This window comes from Ursus maritimus, unplaced genomic scaffold (assembly GCF_017311325.1).
Source record: "Ursus maritimus isolate PB19 unplaced genomic scaffold, ASM1731132v1 scaffold_17, whole genome shotgun sequence".
Classification (NCBI taxonomy): Eukaryota; Metazoa; Chordata; class Mammalia; order Carnivora; family Ursidae; genus Ursus; species Ursus maritimus.
Window position 1 is genome coordinate 12337029 of NW_024424119.1, and position 20742 is coordinate 12357770.

General features: G+C 38.6%; 1 protein-coding gene across 1 annotated transcript in view; it reads left to right on the forward strand.

Moving 5' to 3' along the window:
- The window catches only part of DENND4C (DENN domain containing 4C), a 122232-nt gene that overhangs the window by 95297 nt on the left and 6193 nt on the right, over window positions 1-20742 (forward strand). The window contains 7 exon segments of the mRNA XM_040631467.1: window positions 2836-3013; window positions 3686-3795; window positions 4090-4265; window positions 7662-7844; window positions 8657-8852; window positions 10846-11091; window positions 12618-12735. Coding sequence (XP_040487401.1) covers window positions 2836-3013; window positions 3686-3795; window positions 4090-4265; window positions 7662-7844; window positions 8657-8852; window positions 10846-11091; window positions 12618-12735 — 1207 coding nt within the window.

The following is a 20742-nucleotide window of genomic DNA, read 5'->3' on the forward strand; positions in this document are numbered from 1 at the left end:
TATGTTATAGGTGCTGTCATAAGCTGTGTATCTATTTTGATATATAATTTTCATAGCAGTCCTGTGCCTTGGTACTGTTGTTATCCCCATTTTATAGATGATGTACCTGAGATTCAGAGAGGTTAATTAATTTCCCCAGGTCCACACAACTAATGAGTGGCAGAACTAGAATTTTTTTTTTTTTTTTATAATGATTTTTTATTATATTATGTTAGTCACCATACAGTACATCCCCAGTTTTCGATGTAAGGCTCGATGATTCATTAGTTGTGTATAACACCCAGTGCACCATGCAATACGTGCCCTCCTTACTACCCATCACCGGTCTATCCCATTCCCCCACCCCCCTCCCCTCTGTAGCAGAACTAGAATTTGAACTCTGGGAGACTGGCGGTAAAGTCCGTGCTCATAAACCGCTACGGTGGCAAAGAAGGAAGCAGTGTCTTAGAAGAGGCTCTGCTGGGGGGCTGTTCACAAAGAGCAAAGCAGGTGATATCTAAGTTAGGTTTTGATGGATGAATTTGAAATTTGGGTTAGTGAACGTGGTAAGGCGGAGCAAGGTGTATCTGAGAGGGCCATATGAAAAAGCGTGCAGGCTTGAGACACCATGCGTTTCAAGAAAACAGAATCCATTTCAGCTTGCTAAAGTTCTAAATAGGAAGTTAGAGATAGGAAAGGAAATCAGACAAGTAAGATTTATATGCCATTTGAAAGAAGACTCTATTCTGTAGGCGAACTATTAATTGAATTAAAAGTACAATATCGAGGGGGCGCCTGGGTGGCTCAGTTGGTTAAGTGTCCAGCTCTTGATTTCGACTCAGGTCGTGATTCAGGGTTGTGAGATCGAGCCCTGAGTCAGGCTCTGCGCTGGGCATAGAGCCTGCTTGGGATTCTCTCTCTCCTTTATCCCTCTGCTTCTTCCTCTTGCTCCCTCCTTTTCTCTCTCTCTCCCCCCATCTCTTAAAAAAAAAAAAAAGTACAATATTGAGTTCTGTAAGACAGAGTTGCATTTTTTGCATTTAAAAGAGCTTACAACGTCAGTGAAGGAAAGACAAAATAAGCTAGCTTCAAAAGTATCTTAACCTAGCATTATGTTAAGGTAAACTAACCGAATGAGCCATTTTATTTTTGAAATTTTATCTAACAGTGTTAATAAGAATAATAATTTAAAAACCCGGGGGCGCCTGGGTGGCACAGCGGTTGGGCATCTGCCTTCGGCTCAGGGTGTGATCCCGGCAATCTGGGATCGAGCCCCACATCAGGCTCTTCCTCTATGAGCCTGCTTCTTCCTCTCCCACTCCCCCTGCTTGTGTTCCCTCTCTCACTGGCTGTCTCTATCTCTGTTGAATAAATAAATAAAATCTTTAAAAAAAAAAAAAATTTAAAAACCCCACCTTTCTACAGAGCACTTTGGACTTGGAATATATGACTATAAATTTCAGGTGGTCACATATCTTAATCTTTCTTTTCTTTTCATGACTATAGCCCTGGTACTAGTGCCTGACAAAGCAAACAGGTTATACCTAATGAATATTTTCAAATGAGGGAATGAATACAAAGTCTATAAAAAATGGTTATAACTTTTATCCAGAATTTAATCTAAGGAAATAATTAGGGATATGTATAAAAATAGCTCTAAGGAATTCATCAGTGTACACATAAAACTAAAAGCATTCTGAATGTTTAAGCAATAGAGATTTACTAAATGCATTACAGTACGTCAGTACACTGGATTAGCTTGCAGGGGTTTAAGTAATTTAGATTTAATGACATTAAAATACATAAGAATAGGTTAAAAACAATATCCTATTTTGTAAAAGTATATATATGTATTTTAAAATGACTAGAAGGATATATATTAAGATTTTGATTATACTTGTGGGTGTTGGTAATATAAGTGCATTTATTTCCTGTTTTGCATATCTAATTTTTTTATCACTTAACATGGTTTTATAACAAGACACAAGTCTTCTATAAAGCAAAAATAAAAAAAGGAAACGGCTTATTGAAATGTTTTTTATCTAGAGCGCCTGGGTGCCTCAGTCAGTTAAGTGTCTGCCTTCAGCTCAGGTCGTGATCTCAGGGTCCTGGGATCAAGCCCCCCGTCAGGCTCCCTGCTCGGCGGGGAGCCTGTTTCTCCCTCTGCCTCTTTCTGCCACTCCCCCTGCTTGTGCTTGCTCTCTCTGACAAATAAATAAGTAAAATCTTTATTTAAAAAAAAAAGGAAAAAATGTTTTCTGTATAAACTAAAGCATCAGTTCTGAGTTCAGAACTATACTGTTTGGAACTTTATTCTTATTTTATGCCTCTAATATTGATGGTGGTTGTTCTGAAAATCATATTGCCAGCTGTAAGTCTCACAACAACTTTATTTTAAAGGACTCTTCTTATCCATATTTTTCAGATGATATAATTAAAAGTTAGAGTAGTTACATAATTTCTGCAAGGTCACATACCTACTACATGATGGGGGGCCAGGACCACAGTCTGTCCGTCTGACTTTATGGCCCCTACTGTACTTGTGCTGGGGTGCCTGATTCCAGTGGAGACTCTGAGCTTCCTGGAGTTCCTTCATTTTATGATATTGATTGTTGAGAGACACCCCAACATTTTGTTTCAGTGGTGAAACAAAATCTTAAAGTATTGTAGGTCATTGTTTGACTATGGAAAGGAAATTCCAAATCATATTGAGAAGAGTTCATGGTTTTGAAAAATAGGAGGATGATAATTTATTTAAGGATTGTAGAGAAGTTTAATTCTAAGGGCAGATTGAATATGTTCTCATTGGAGAAGATGTTATTTATGTATGTGGGGTTTTTTTCTTTTCAATTAAAGGAGGAAACTAACAGAGATTACAGCTTCCCAGCTGGCCTCGAAGACCATATTTTGGGGGAGAATGGGACACCTAACATGAATATTTCGGGCTTGGTTCCCAGTGAACTTACCCAGAGCAGCACGAGCCTTGGCAGTAGCAGCAGCAGTGGAGACGCAGGCAAACTGCAGTACTCAACAGGTATGGGAGAGATTGTCCTCTCCTGTCATTTATCTGCCCATACCTTCCCCTCCCCCCGCCACATACACAGTCAGCCCCATCTGTTGAATGAGCGGATAGATTTTCAATATAACACCGTACTATCACTTATTTTATAAGATCTCTAAGTATTACAGTCACCTTAGGTGTATTTGTGGACTCTGTCATTGGTTCTCAGACTTTAGTGTGTGTCGAAATCACACAGAGAAGTTATTTAAAAATATAGACAAATGTCCAAAGCCCTAGGCTAAAACTTTTGAGACTGAATTTGTGGGATTGCAGCCTTAGGAAAAGATATTTTTAAGCAGCTCTCTGGATAAATCAAATGTATACCAGCGTTTGAGAATCCCTGGGCTGTCACTGAAATTTCTTAGTGCTGTGTTATTTTACGAACTTTTAATTCTGTTTATTTTTTCCAACATTCTGTTATGAAAAATTTCAAATGTCCTGAGTAGTTGAGTCATATGATGAATGATATTTTCTCCACTTACATTTAACTATTGTTAACTTTAGATATATACATACAGAAGTTTTTATACTGAACCGTTTGAAAATAAATTGCAGACTTCATGATACTCCCTCTAAATACTTTAGTATGTATTTCCAAAGAATAAGGACATTCTCATATAACGTGTTATATTGATTTCTCTTTAGGTGAACCTCCATTTCCGAGAAGCATAAAAGGGCAGGACTGTGAAAAATCAGACCATGGTTCTTCTCAAAATACCAGCATGTCCAGCATCTATCAGAATTGTGCAATGGAGGTAAAAGTTCTGTATTCTTCCCATGATAAAGTGGCTGTAAACATCTTTCAGAATGGCACTGTAACAGAATTCTGTGATACCCTTGTAGACAGAAGAGTAAATCATTTTGTTGAATTTGCTTCATGTCTCATGTAAGTAAGACAATAAACTGGTAGTTTTATCTGTAAAGTGATTGAACTGTTAATTCCAAATTTGATCAACAAAATAAATAAAATTCTGTGTCTCAAGAGGATGGCCTGTTAAGGTGACTTTTCACTGTGGAGGTTCTCAGTGTCTGCACTTTTCTACTCTTAGGTTTTGATGTCAAGTTGTTCACAGTGCAGAGCTTGTGGAGCTTTAGTTTATGACGAAGAAATTATGGCTGGATGGACTGCAGATGATTCAAATTTGAATACAACCTGTCCATTCTGTAAAAGCAACTTCTTGCCTCTTCTCAATATAGAATTTAAAGACTTGAGAGGCTCTGCAAGGTTAGTATTGTAAAAGCTCCCTTAAGAGGTGAGTGCCGTCCCAGAAGGCATGACTCCTGGGGGAAGAGTGAAATAGTCATGGCACACTCCAGCTGTCCCTTTCCTTTCTCTCCTTCACTCTCAGTATTGGAGTAGAAAATACTGGTAATAGAGGAGATACACAATTATCAGTAGTAGGTAATTCTTGGCGCTAAACCTTATAGATCTTTCAGAACTTTAATGTTTATCATTATTTTAAACTTCATTCTCAGTGACTTTATATCTTCTAGAAGAAAAAATAAAGGTGTGAGGGATGGGGTGTTTTGACTCTTCTCCTAACTTCTTGCCCCTTTACAGTAGTGTTCTGTACGGTGAAATGACCAAATTCTAGGCAATAGAAAAGAGACTAGGTGATCTATAATTAGTCATTAAGTAATTGAGAGTTTGGTAACTGCTTACTTAATTACACTTAATATTCTATTTGTTGTATGGAGCAGACAAACTTCATATTATGATCTACCTTTAGCGGCTTTTAAGTATCTCTAATCGTACAGGTGTTTCTTCTTAGCTTAGTTTTTCCGTTTAGCTTTAGGCGTGGAGCTGAGTGAAATCATATTCTAATTCCTGATGCACTATCATCATTGCTTTGTGCAAGGATCCTCTTACTAGCCCTACCCCCAACCCTGCCCCCATTCCCACTCTCATTCCTTTATTCAACAAAGACATTGTCTCTACCCTGTGTGATATGTAGTTGAATATATACCCTCATAAAATACATTGTTTTGCACAATTATGCATTTTTTAAAGATTTATTTATTTATTTATTCAACAGAGAGAGAGACAGCCAGCGAGAGAGGGAACACAAGCAGGGGGAGTGGGAGAGGAAGAAGCAGGCTCTTAGTGGAGGAGCCTGATGTGGGGCTCGATCCCAGAACGCCAGGATCACGCCCTGAGCCGAAGGCAGACGCCCAACGACTCTGCCACCCAGGCGCCCTCTGCATTTTTAACTTACATAATTAGAATACTGATAATCTCCATTACTCAGTTTAAAAGCTGAGTTGCTATATGTACATCTAGCTTATTCTTTTTCTCCTGTAGAAAGCTAATACCTCATTTTATTTATCCATTATCCTGCTATTGCTTCAGTTGCTTCCAGTTCACTGTTACTGTAAATATTTCACTGCAGTGATGGAGTGAACTGTAAAATATGTCTCCTGAGCTTGTGAAATAGTTTCTCTCAGAATAATAGTCTTAGAAGCGAGGTCATGGAGTCATTTTCATACATGATTTCAATAAACAATGGAAGATTGCTTCCCAGATGGCAGTACTCCCACTACTATACTAGTGCCTAAGAATTCTCATTTCTGTATATCCGTACCAGCATTTGGTATTATTTTTCTATTTTTTGTATTCTAGTGAGTATAAAGTAGTATCTTATTTTTGTTTGAATTGCTCTGAATATTAGTGAGTTTATCTCTTCACATACTTGTTAATTATTCCAGCATTTTCTATGAATTGCCTGTTTCTATTTTTACCTTGTCCATTTTTATATTAACTTTCTTTTTCTTGTTGATGTCTGTCTTGAATATTCTTGATATTAATTCCTTGAAATCATTCATTTTGATGTTATTATCCATTAATTTTCCACGTTATGATTTGTGCTTTTGGTCTTGTTTTAAAGGTGGTTTCCCATCTGTAGGACATGAAGAGTGTCTCCTGAAGTTTCTTTTGTTAGCTTTATATTTTTACCTTTGATATTTAGGTCTTTAATCTGGACTACACCCTTGTGTTTGTGTATGATGGTAGAAATACAGCTTTATTTTTCTCCATGTGAGGAGCCCGTTTGCTATCTTTTCTTCATTGATGGGTAGCCTCACCTTTATCATGTATCAAGTTCCCATGCACAACCTCACCCTGCTTCTGTGTTCCCTGTTTTTGGGTCAATAATCAATTTTTATTACTCTTTGTATTACATCCGGTTGATAGGGTAAGCTCCCTGTCATGGAATTTTATTTATTTTGCTTAGAGCAACTTTAGTCTCCCCTCTCCCCCCACAGCCCCCAAATCCAGCTGGAGTTTTCACTGAGATTGCAGCATTATATGTATAGGTTAATCTGGAGAGAATGGACATTTTCAGTATTACTCTTATCTATGAACAAGATCTGTATCTCCATTTTTTTAGATTGTCTTTTATATCCTTTTAATAGAGCTTTAAATTATTCTCCATAGTCTTATACTTTTTTGTTGAGTTAATTGTGTTTTGTAAGCTAGTGTGTTAAGTACCTTATATTTTCTAAGTAGGTAAAAAGGAGCATTATTGATTTTCCTCCCCAATATGTCATTATGGAAAATTTCAAACTTGCAGCTGAGTTTAAAGGTTTTTCTTACAGGGACACCCAAATAGCCATCTCTCCAATTACTATTTTATTGTACTTGCTTTATCAACTGTCTGTCCCTTCATTCACCAGTCCATCTTATATTTTTATTTATTTAAAAGAAGATGTAGACATTAATATACTTCTCCCCCAAAGACTTTAGCATACATATTAACTAAAGTTCAGTATTTGTTTACAGTTTTTTTCTTTTGCGATAAAGATGTATACAAAAAAATCTGCAAATTTAAAATGTACCACTTAAAAATTGAATGCACACATTTATGCAACTCTAACCCTTAAGATTCAGAACATTACTATTACCTCAGAGAGTTCTCTTAATGTCCCTTGCAAGGCCCACCTCACTCCATCCCCACCCAGAAAGAGGACAGAGATAAGATGAAAACAAAATAATGAATAAAGGGGAAGAGGAAATGACTAGAGACAAAATGGATATTTAAGGGGGAGAGGATACTATACACACTTATAGGTTAATACATGCTAAAATGCCATTGCTGCCGTGTTTTTTTTTTTTTTATTGTGTTCAGTTAGCCAGCATATAAGTACATCATTAGTTTTTGATGTAGTGTTCAACGATTCATTAGTTGTGTATAACACCCAGCGCTCATCGCAGTGTGTGCCTTAATACCCATCACTGGGTTACCCCATCCCCCTACCCCCCTCCCTTCTGTAACCTTCAGTTTGTTTCCCAGAGTCCAGTGTCTCTCATGGTTTGTCTCCCTCTCTGTCTTGTTTAACTCAGAAAATTAATGAAATATTTTGCTTTCCATCTTCCTTCATAGCTTTCTTTAAAGGATCTTATATTGAACTGTAATGACTTTGAGACCTTTTTCATTTGAAAAGTTTACGACAAGAGAAGAAGATAGAATGATAGCGGGGGTGTGTGGGTGTGTGTTTGAAAGAGGCAGTAGTTCTATGGATTGTATAATTCATCAGTGACTGCTTTATCGTAAAGTATTTCTAAATATGAAATTTAGAGGGTTCTAGGTTTTTAAAGACTTTTTTTTCATTGCTCCATATTTAGCTTTTTCCTGAAACCAAGTACCTCTGGTGACAGTTTACAAAGTGGCAGCATTCCATTGGCAAGTGAACCTTCAGAGCACAAACCTGTATCTAGTTCAGCAGAACCTGACTTGATCAACTTTATGGATTTCCCAAAGCAAAGCCAGACCATAACAGAAGAAACCACGTCTGCGATTGAGTCAAGGTACCACAGGGCACAGAGAAGTCTGTATTATAAATTGGGCACCCTTGTAAAAATTCCATCTTTACAGATAACCTGATGCATGTAGGCATAAGTTCTGGCATTTTAAAAAATTCGGTCTTAACTTTTTTACTATGATACATTGTTTAAGTATCAAATGAATGAATATGATGATAAACTATTTTTGAAATCATGTTTAATGTTTTATAGTGTCCTTTTACAAAATGAACTTCTCAAGAGTACAGAGTATTTTCCTTTGTAGTGTAGTCACTGCCAGTTTCCAGATCGCGTGTAACACCCAGTGCTCATCTTTACTGTGAAACATACTGCTTCCTCTTAAATACTGTTTGAATCAAACATTTTTTGAGAGCCTGTTGTATGCTGAGCATTATGCTAAGCACTAAAAATAAAAAAGTAAGCTCTGGTCTCTGTCCGTAGGTTGATCATGGCCTGATAGAGCTTAAATACTTATGAATGAATCCATAATACTTAGCTGCATAATTCTAGGTGATTTTGGCTAATAATGATGAAGTAATGTTTGAATAAAGCAACTGAATGGGCACTTTGTCTTTTAAAAAGAATATCTATTACCTACCCTTTGTCGTCTTCCCACCCTTCATCAGAGTCATCCACTCCGTCCTGTTCTTCTGACTACTCTTACAAAAATGTCTGAAGAAAATGTAAATCTTACAAGGTGGTACTCATTCTTCTCCGATACATTCAGTAGACTCAAAATTCCTTGTAGAAAATATTCTACCTGGACAGCTTTAGATTGTATTACAGCACAAACACGGCATTTCTTCATTTTTTTAAAGTGATGAAATAAAGAGAGCCAGTGGAGAAGTCCAAACTATGAAAATTTCACCTGCGCCTAATAGTTTATCAAAGCGAAATGTATCTTTGACTCGAAGTCACAGTGTTGGAGGTCCCTTGCAAAATATTGACTTTTCCCAGCGACCGTTTCATGGCATTTCAACAGTCAGTCTCCCAAACAGCCTGCAGGAAGTTGTGGTATGTAACAAGATTATAATTATCTGTGTATTCATGTAAGTATTTATTAGAGCAGCACATAATCCATAAGTGATAAGAATTTTTCGTAAGCAGACTAAGAATTTTAAAATTTCAAGTATGTACAAAACTAAACAGAAGAGTATAATGAGTTCCTTTGACCTGCCATCTGGCTTCAGTAATTTTCTCCTTGGGGCCATTCTTCTTTCATGTATATCATTATTCAGTTCTTGCCTAGATTCCTCTGAAGCAAACTTCAGACATCATATATTCCACTTGTAAATATTGCAGTATACTGCATAGTTCCTAAGAAATAAAGACTCTTAAAAATATAATGCCATTGTATGACTAAAAAAATAACAAAGTATTCAATCTGTTCAAATTTCTAATGGTTTAAAAAATGTCAAGTTTGTGTGTGCTTTGTAGCTTGACGAATGGTCAAATAACATCTCTGCATTGCAGTTGGTTGATCTGTTTTTTTAGTCTTTTTAAATGTGTAGCCCCTTTTCTTAACCTTGCAACTTATTTGTTGATTACAACCCTATAAATGGGTAATTTTATCTAGAAGCTTGATCAGATTCAGGTTTTTGTTTTGTGGTTTATTTTGTAAGACAATAGCAGTCCCTCAATAGAAGACTTGAACTTTCTTTGTGGCTACTAGCTATTAATGCCTCAGTGCCCACATCGGGTTATACATTTCCAGCTGTAAAGGGTGATAGTCTAACTGTCTTTATTATATGGGGTATACCAAAAAGAGAAACTTCCCACATGTGTTCTGTTTGCTTTTCCAAAGACACAATTTATTTTGGGAAGGTAGAATAACTGATTTTTTCCTTTTATTTACCAATTTTCAAAATAACAAGTTGGGTTCCTAGCATTCTCCCAGGTGATCAATTAATTTGGAGGAATAGGGTATCATTATGAACGCATTGATTTAAACATTTATGTTTACATCCATTGCTGTTGTTACCCTTATTAATACTTACATTATCCCAGGCACCTGGGTGGCTCAGTTGGTTAAACGTCTGCCTTCAGCTCAGGTCATGATCCCAGAGTCCTGGGACTGAGTCCCTCATTAGGCTCTCTGCTCCGCGGGAAGTCTGCTTCTCCCTCTGCCCCTCCCCTGTTCCTGTCTGTGTGTGTGCGCACGCACACGCGCTCTCTCTCTTTCAAAAATAAGTAAAATCTTAAACAAAACAAAACTTCCATTATCCCATCTTTGATCAGCGAGAAGCCTCTGCACATTGGTGCTGTAGCTCCTTTGACACAACTCTAGTAGACTTTTTGTAAATTTTTTTAAAGCTTCCTTGCTTTCTTATGTGACAAGATGTTTCATGCTCATGTGATAGATTCCTTTCTCTAGACCTAGAATCAGCCATTTCTCTAAGAAACCCTGGTTCTTTTTAGAGGAAATGGTATTTGGAGACCTCAGCCTGGGCACTAGGGGTACTCATTGATGAGTTGGTCATAGCATTTTATTCTGATTATAATATGCACAACTTACGAAGACTAAACTGGATTCTTTTTTCATTTGTTACTTGATTTGTAAGACTGCTCTTTAACTACTTTAGTTTTCGTTGCAATCCAATGTAAAAACAAGCTTTTTACAAGTAGATATAATTGTAAGAGGAGTCATCAAATAGTAACACAAAGATTGCTGCATCTGTTTAGAGTTTTAGAAAGAAGATAAAGTCAGCTTTTTGGGGGGAATCACCATAAAACATCTGAAATGTAGTATTTCTTATAAAAATAGAGAAACTCAGTGTTTAAAATAAGGTCTGTTATATGGATTATTAATTTTCTTTTGTAATCCTTGACATTTATGATTAAGTATTTTTTTCTTTTTTTAGGTTTTCATTAGGGTATACTGCATGTAGCAGTGGTTCTGAAATCACTGATTTTGAAAGGATAGATAAAGCATAATCTCATTGAGAAGTACTCTTAAACATACAGAATAGGTAATATTCACTTCTTTCTGTATTTTTATTTTTTAAAGGATCCTTTAGGAAAAAGACCCAATCCGCCCCCCGTTTCTGTGCCCTACTTGAGTCCTCTAGTGCTTCGTAAAGAACTTGAATCTTTGCTAGAAAATGAAGGTGATCAAGTGATTCACACATCCTCTTTCATCAATCAACATCCAATCATTTTCTGGAACCTCGTTTGGTATTTCAGACGTTTGGACCTTCCTAGTAACTTGCCAGGACTCATCCTCACATCTGAACATTGTAATGGAGGTGTACAGGTAGGGTAGCAGCTTTGATACTTACACTGCATTGGGGTTGGTTAGAATGCGGCTTAGCTTCTAGTAACAGAGCATACAACAACAGTGCCGTAACAAGATGTATGTTATTTCTCTCTCACATAAAAGTTCGGGTAGGTGGTCCTGGAATGGTATAATGTTAGGGACTTGAGAGCCTTCTGTCTTTTTGCTCAGCGGTGCATAACCTCTATTTCCAAGTTCCATACCTGGTCCAGGATGCCTACTCTGTTTCCATCACATCCACATGCCAGCCAGCAGTAAGGATAAAAATGGATGGAGAAGAGCACATCTTCTTTCTCTAGGGATAGTCCCTGGAGTTGCAAGTAACATTTATCTATGTATCTGTTTGGCCTAAATTTAGTTACATGGTTATATCTAGTTGCAAGGGTGGCTAGAAAAGATAGTTTTTATTCTGAACTATCAAATCTCCAGCTGAAATTCTCACAACTCTATTTTTTTTTTTTTTAAGATTTTATTTATTTATTTGACAGAGAGAGAGACAGCCAGTGAGAGAGGGAACACAAGCAGGGGGAGTGGGAGAGGAAGAAGCAGGCTCCCAGCAGAGGAGCCTGATGTGGGGCTCGATCCCAGAACGCCGGGACCACGCCCTGGGCCGAAGGCAGACGCTCAACGACTGAGGCACCCAGGCGCCCCACAACTTTATTTTAAAGGCCTCCTCTTATCCATATTGTTCAGATGATATAATTAAGAGTTAGAGAAGTTAAGTAATTTACACAAGGTCACATACCTACTACGTGCTGGGGAGCCAAGACCACAGTCTGTCTGTCTGACTGTAAAGCCCGTACTGTACTTATGCTGGGGTGCCTGATTCCAGTGGAGACTCTGAGCTTCCTGGAGTTCCTTCATTTTATGATACTGAATACTGAGAGACACCCCAACGTGCACCAAGGGCACAGCACAATCTTTGCTTTAGTATCACACTCTCTTTTGACTCATTTATTTTAAGTAGCAGTGTGCACGACAAGATAGTAGAAACTATTGTACTTTCTCCTACCTTAAAATTTGTTGTCATGGTGACTGCTCTTTCATGTGGCCACTGTGCCCAGCTACCAAGTTGTCTTTGCAGTCTGGAAATAGGAATGATAAACCTGCACTTCAGAAAATAGGAATATTTATCATCAGGTACAAATAAAAATTAAAATTTTTGCTTAGAATTTTAGGTCCATTATTGGGGCGCCTGGGTGGCACAGCGGTTAAGCGTCTGCCTTCGGCTCAGGGCGTGATCCCGGCGTTATGGGATCGAGCCCCACATCAGGCTCCTCCGCTGGGAGCCTGCTTCTTCCTCTCCCACTCCCCCTGCTTGTGTTCCCTCTCTCGCTGGCTGTCTCTATCTGTTAAATAAATAAATAAAGTCTTAAAAAGAAAAAAAGGATTTTACGTCCAGAGTTTTTAAAGAACTCATTTGTTTTATATAATAAGCTTTGCTAGATCCACTGGTAATCATTATTCTGCTTAGGGTGCTAATACTTTCTGTTGATCTCTTTTAGCTTCCTCTATCATCTCTGTCCCAGGATAGCAAACTTGTGTATATCCAGCTATTATGGGATAATATCAACCTGCATCAGGAACCAGGAGAACCTTTGTATGTCTCGTGGAGGAATTTTAGTAAGTAAAATAGAATTAAAGACAGACGCAAACTAGAAACAACCCATATATCTTTCCACAGGTGAATGAATAACAGGTTGTGGTACAATGCATACAGTAGAAAATTATTTAGCAATAAAGAAGAATAGACTACTGGGGTAAAAAAATAAAGGAGGTGAGAGAAACAAATTATTCTGCTTTATTTTACAGTTTTTCATACATTTTTAGTATCTCTTCCATTTTAGATCAGATTGATTTGCTCTTATACTGACCCATTTGACTGTGTCAGGGAGTGGAAGAGTATTTTGTGATTTTTCTGTCGGATGCCAATTCGGGGGGCATTGGGAAAGTAAGTGCGGTTAGTGGAAGAGCAATCTGGATGTGCTGTTGGTATAGGATCGTAATTCCAACTATGTGGATACTGATCTCAAAGATTCTGGCTTCATTTTCAGTCTTATGTTTAGGACATATTTTTCCAGGGCTCTGAAAGAAGTACCATCCAGTATTCCAAAGTCCTTCGAGTCAATAAGACAGCACCACCTATGGGATATGTGAGCATATGATATCAGTAGGCAGTTCACGGAAGGAACATTTCATGACTTATATTAGTTTGCTAGGGCTACCGTAACACAATACCACAGACTGGGTGGCTTAAGCAACAAATTTGTTTCTGTCTGGAGACTGGAAGTCAAAAATCAGGATGTCAGTAGGTTTGGTTTCTCCCATGGCCTCTCTCCTTGGCTTGCAGATGGCCTTTTCCCTCTGTACACCTGCCTCTCTCTGGTGTCCTTTTCTCTTCTCATAAGGACACCGACTATAGTGGACTGAGGCCCCCCCCCTTATGACCTCATTAACGTTAGTTACCTCTTTAAAGACCCTGTCTTCAGATAAAGTCACATAGGGAGTTAGAAGTTCAGTGTTACAGATTTGGGGGGAATGTAATTCAGTGCATAACACAAACATGAAAAAAATGCTCAATCTCATTATTTAGTGAACTATCAATTCCTTTTGTTAAAAAGGGGAAAGTACAAACTTAGTTACATCAGGATGGCAAAAGACCTTCTTATATCCAATCTTTTTGAGGATATGGAGGAAAAGAACACTCTTGATACATTATTAGAAGTGAAAATGATACAGTTCTGGAGAAGAATGTGGCCTATATTGTTCATATTTAATAAGTGGATACCCTTCAACTCAGCAGTCACAGTAAGACAACTCTGTTCTATAGAAATACAGTATGGAAAATTGCACAGTGATGCTTACTGTGTGATTATTTGTGATAGTGAAAAACTTCACGTAAATACCTAACAGGAGAATTGTGATAAATCCATATTATAAAATGTTGACATGAGTCATTTGCATATGAGTGCCTGAAAAGGATGTCATGTATCAAGTGGAAAAAGGGCAGCTTTTGGAACAGTATATGATCTTTCTAATTAAACAACAACAATATATGCATTTAAAAAGGCCTAAAACCACTATTAACAGTGGTTCCTCAGATGAGAAAGGGAACAGTTCACTTTTAATCTTCTACTATTTTGTACTTTTAAAAGAATCTATTCCTGTTTTGCAATTGGGATTTTTTCCAGTTTAAGTACAAAAAAAACAAAACTTTTTTTCCTTGAAAATGCTAGTCACAAAATTATGGATAAATATATTACAAGCTTTTTTGTCTTTTTGTTGTTCAGTTCTGATTTTTTTTTAAACAGAAGCAGAGTAACCTTGAAATTTATGCTAGAAAATAATAGAATTAGGGGCACCTGGATGGCTCAGTCAGTTGAGCATCTGACTCTTGGTCTCAGCTTAGGTTTTGATCTCAGGGTCATGAGTTCAGGCCCCATGTTGGGCTCCACGCTGGGTATGGAACCTACTTAAAAAATAATAATAGTAGAATTAAAGTTCCTATTTCTGTAGTTATTTTCCTACCTCTCTTGAAATGCACAAGTATTCCAAAATATTCTATGATTTGTGATGGGAATAAAATTTAGAGCTCCCAATGGATTGATTGGCTGCGTTAAATGAAGAATTGGCAAGTAAATGACATTAAAAGACATACGACTTAAGTGGGTGATGACTTCTAGAATGGTAGTGGCTTCCAGTGATTTCTGGAAGAGGAGCTTCAGAGAGCCTGCTTCCCAGCAAAACAACCATAATTGGTAAAAAAAATATATATATATATTAAAGAAAAAAAGGGAGAAGGGTAGAGGCAGAGTAGGAGGGTCCTGAGTTCATTTTGTGCCACTGACAAACCAAGGCAACAGCTACATCTATTGTACTAACTCTGAAAATGACCTGAAGACTGGCAAAATGGATCTTCCAAAGCTAGTTGAAAAAAAAGGCCATATCAGAAAGGAGCAGAGGGGCGGTTGGGAACCAAACTCCCAGCACAACTAACCAAATGGGAGGGACATCACAAACATGGAGGAAGGAGGGACTCAGACCCCACCCCGGCCCTGGGGACTTGGACTGAGAAGACAAGTCCCCATAACATCTGGCTTTGAAAATCAGCAGTGCTTAACTCCAGGAGAGCCAGAGGATGGTAGGAAACTGAGTCCCCACCTTAAGAGAGCCAGCATGCTAAGTAACTTGCCAGGGACATAGCAAAGGAGCAGTAGTTTGAAAAGTGCCTAGGATATATGTGAAAGGGGATTTACTGACTAATTTTAAGACATGTACCAAAGGGGCAGGGATCTGCATATTTCTCTGGGAACAAAAGTGCTTGCCCTCCCCCAGCCTACAGCGCTAGACACTTGGAGCCAGCATTAACAGTCTCCATGTACCTTACCAGCACTGCATGCCTCTCCCCGACACTCCCCTTCCAACCCATTTGCCTCACCAGGTGCCCCTCCAAAGTAGCTTCTGCCCTGCCACACCGAATGCAGCCCTGGCTGGGAAAGTTGTCCTTCCAAAGTGACTCCTGCCCTGAGGAGCAGGGGGGTAAACAACCTCACACATCTGCATGTCTAGAGTTCCTGCATTCAGGCCTCTTCACCGGCTGCAGAGGAAGCAAGCTTTACCCATCAGCGTGCCTGCAGCTGTGGTACAGGCTAATGGCAGGCAGCTGGGCTGAGTGCCAGCCCCACCCACCAGTGGGCTCGTGGTGGCTGCAGCTGACCTCTCAATCCCTGCCCAGTGCACCTACAGCGGGTTATTGCAGCCAGCTGGGCTGAGGGCCAGCCCCAGTCACCAGCATGCCCACAGCAGTCGCAGCTCAGCCACTACAAGAGGACACATGGAGCCCACACAGCAAAAACTCTTGGAGTACCTGGTTCTGGTGACCACAGGACCTCTTCTACACAAGGCCACTACTTTCAAGACCAGGAGGTACAGCTGACCTACCTCATATAGAGAAATAAACAGAGTTAGACAAAATGAAGAGACAGAGGAATATATCCCCAATGAAAGATTTTTCCTAATCTGGGGAAGGACATAGACACCTGAGTCCAGCAAGCACAGAAAGCCCCTGAAAAGATGAAGAAAGGAAAAGAGAACTACAAGGACAACCAGAAAACAATGAACAAAATGGTGATAACTATATACCTATCAATAATGACTTTAAATGTAAATGGATTAAAGGATTAAATGCTCTAATCAAAAGAGGGTGACAGAATGGATTAAAAAAAAAAAGTTAAAACCCATCTCTATGCTGCCAACAAGAGACTTATGTTAGACCTAAAGATACACAGAGAATGAGAGGGAAGGGATGGGAAAAGATACTTCTTGCAAATGGAAGCAAACGAAACAAAAGCAGCTAGGGTAGCAATACTTTTATCAGACAAAAAATAGACTATAAACAAAGACTGTAGCAAGCGACAAAGAAGGGCCTCACATGATGACAGGATTAATCCAAGAATAGGATATGACAGTTTTGAATATCTAAGCACCCAATATAGGAGCACCTAGATATATAAAGCAAATTTTCACAGACAAAAAGGGAGAGATTGAATAGATACATGCAGAATATTTCATCTCAAAACACACATTCTTTTCAAGTGCACATAGAACATTGTCTAGGACCAGTGTTGGGCTGCAAAACCAGATCTTGATAAATCTGGGAAGACTGAAGTCCTATCAAGCATCTTCCCTGACCACAACAGTGTGAAACTAGAAATCAATTACAAGAAAAATACTGGAAAAAACAAAACGGAGGCTAAACAGCATTCTCTTAAGCAATGGGTCAGTGAAGGAAATCAAAGGAAATTAAAAAGAAAATACTTGGAGATAAATGAAAATGGAAACACAGTAGTCCATAATCTTTGGATTTTGCAAAACTGCAAAAGCAGTTTTAAGAGGGAAGTTTACAGAGCCACAGGCCTATGTCAAAAGACCACAAAAATCTCAGTCTGACCTCTAACATCTAAAGGAACTAGAAAAAGAAGAACGAAGCTCAAAGTTAAAAGGAAGGAAATAATAAAAGAGTGGAAATAAATGGAGACAAAAAAATAGAAAATATCAACTAAACCAAGAGTTGGTTTCTTGAAAAGATAAACCAAATTGAGAGACCTTTAGCCAGACTCACTAGGAAAAAAATCAAGTAATGTAATACACCATACCAATAGAAGAAAGGACAAAATCAATCACCCTTTGTTAAAAACACTCAAGTTAGGAATAGAAACAAACTTCCTCATTCTAATTACAAGTATCTACGAAAACCCACAGTTGACATCATACTTGATGGTGAAAGACTGAATACTTTATCCCTAAGTACAGGAACAAGACAAGGATGTCTCTTTTCCTCAGTTTTATTCAACATTGTGCTGGAAGTTCTTACTAGAGAGCAGTTAGGCGAGAAAATAAAAGACATCCAAATTGGAAAGGAGGAAGTAAAACTAGATTTGTAGATTATGTGATCTAACCAAAATTTTAAGGAGAATACATATACTATATGGAAGTAGTAACTTCAGCAAAGTTGCAGGATATACGATCAATACATAGAAATTAACTATTGGGTAGGGGGATGGGGTAACTGGGTGATGGGCATTAAGGAGGGCATGTGATGGGATGAGCACTGGGTGTTATATGCAAATAATGAGTCATTGAACACTACACCAAAAACGAATGATGTACTATATGCTGGCTAACTGAATTTAAATTAAATAAAATAAATTCATTGTATTTCCGTATACTTTTCAATGAATAATCCAAAAATGAAAGCAAGAAAGTAATTCCATTTACAATAGCATTAAAAAGGATAAAAAAGAGGGGCACCTGGGTGGCTCAGTTGGTTGAGCTCTTGATGTCTTTGGCTCAGGTCATGATCTCAGGGTTCTGGGATCAAGCCCCACGTGCAGCTCTGTGCTCAGCGGGGAGTCAGCTTGAGGATTTCTCTCCCTCTGCCCCTTCCCCTGCTTGCATGCTCTCTAAAATAAATAAAATCTTTTTAAAAAAGAATAAAATAGGAATAAATAAAGCAGAAACACAAAACTAGAGAAGACCTAAATAAATGGTAAGAAATTCCATGTTTATAGATTGGAAGATTTAATATTAAGATGGCAGTGCAGTATTTCAGATAGAGCCACAGATCCAACACAGTCTCTACCAAAAATCCGGGTCGCTTTTTTTTACAGAAATTGACAAGCCTGTCCTAAAATTCACATGGATATTTAAGGGACCCAGAATAGCCCAATCTTGAAAAAGAAGAAAGTGGGATATTGGGGCGCCTGGGTGGCTTAGTTGGTCAAGGGTCCGACTCTTGGTTTGGGCTCAGGTCATGATCTCAGGGTCCTGAGATTTAAGCTCTACATCGGGGTCTACACTGGAGTGTGGTGCCTGCTTGGGATTCTCTCCCCCTCTCCTCTGCCTCTCCCTGCTCACACACTCTATTAAAAACAAAAACAAACAAAAACACAACAATTTAAAGAAAAAAAAGAAAGTGGGATACTGGCATAGGGAGATACCTATCTATCTGTCTCAATAGAATAGAGCTGAGTTTCCAGAAGTAAACTCTCATATGTATGTAGTCATTTGTCTTTCAACAAGAGTGCCAAGACCATTGAGTGGATGAAGAATAGTGTTTTCAACAAATGGTGCTGGGACAACTGGAGCAACATGCAAAAAACAACACCCCAAAGTTGGAGCACTTCCTCAAGTTATACGTAAATGGATCATAGATCTAAATGTAAGAACAACGGAACTCTTAGAGGAAAACACAGGAGTAAACGTTCATGACCTTGTATAGGACAGACCTCCTTAGATACACCGCCACCAAAAGCACAAGTGAGAAAAGAAAAAAATAAATAAATTGGACTTAATCAAAATCAGAAACTTCTGTGCTGAAAAATAAACCATCAAAAAATGTTAACACACAGAATGGGGGAAGCATCTATGCAAATAATTCAACTTAAAAAAGATTTACACTCAAAATGTTTGAAGAACTCCTATGACTCAGCAATAAAAAACCCCACCTATTTAAAAAATGGGCAAAGGATCTGTTTTAGTCCATTCTGGCTGCTGTAACCAAATACCACAGACTGGGGGGCTTATAAACTATAGAAATGTATTTCTCACAGTTCTCGAGGCTGGAAGTCCAAGATCAGGGGGCCAGCGTGGGCAGTTCAGGGCCCTCTTCCAGGTTGCAGACTTCTCATTATATCCTTTCAGGTGGCAGAAGGGATGAGGGAACTCTGGTATCCCGCCCCCCCCCCTTTTTTTAACAGGCACTAACCTGTTCGTGAGGACTCTGCCCTCATGACATGCTGCTTCCCAAGGCCTCCGCTCCAGATACCATAGTATTTGGTATGAGGTCTTTCAACCTAAGAAATGTGGGCAGACAGACCTTCAGACCACAGCAGGATCTGAATAGACGGTTCTCCAAGGATGTTGTAAATGGCCAAAAGCAAATGAAAAGATGCTCAGTATCACGAGACATCAAAGACATGCAAATCGAAACCGCAGCGGTGTACACATCTCACTTGCCAGATAGGCCGTGGTCTAAAGGGTCAGATACTACCAAGTGTTGGTGAGGATATAGAGAAATTAGAACCCTCTGACACTGCTGAGTGGAAGAAAGAGTAGCTGCTTTGGAAGACAATTCATGGTCCTCAAGATGGCAGAATTAGCACAAGACACAGCAGTCGCACTCGGGTATATGCCCGAGAGAAATGAAAACATACATATAAAAATTAGTACACTGGGCTTAGCAGCATTTTCTTACAGCCAAATAATGGAAACGGCCTAAATGTCCATCCACTGAGGAATGAATAAAGTATGGTACATCCATACAATGGAATATTATTTAGAAGTAAAAGTAATGAATATGGATACATAGTACAATATGGATAAATTTGAAAACACAGAAGCAGCCAGTCACAAATCACAGAAAATAGGGTTCTTTTCTATGAATATCCAGAATAGGCACATCTGTGGAGACAAAGTAGGTTAGTGGTTGCCTAGGGCTGAAGAGCTGGGGAGACAGAGGAGAGACTGCTAAGAGATAGGAGGTTTCTTTGGGGGATGAGAAATCTTCCACAATTGATTGTGGTGATGGTTACACAACTTCACGAATATACTAAAAATCATGGAATTACACACTTTAAGTGGGTGAATTGAATGGTTTGGGAATTATTTTTCAATACAAGTGTTAATTAAAAAACTAAACTATAGGAGAAATAGCGAAGTTGCAGATTCTGTTTGGGTTAGGTTCTAAAATCACAGCATAGCATAAAAATCAAATATATTCAAAGGTCATCATGTAGCAGGTGTAAGAGCTAGACTCAAACCCCATAGCAGCCAGTATTTCCTCTTGTAACAGAGAACTTTATTTCTTTGAACGCAAATGAAGTTCTGCGAGTTGCCTTTACTAAGAGGCTGTGTTGTATGAAAAATACAATAGCCTGTTTTATGACAGGCACTCGAAGTGAGGCTGACGAGGGGGCTACTGGATACGTATTCCCATGGCAACTAGCGTGCGTATAAATAAAATTGTATGGTTGCTGGAATTACATGCAGTATTAAAGTTTTCCCTTCTTTCTGGGCCAAGCACCCTTTGTTGATTTTTTATTATTTTTTTGAGAGAGAGAGAGAGAGCAT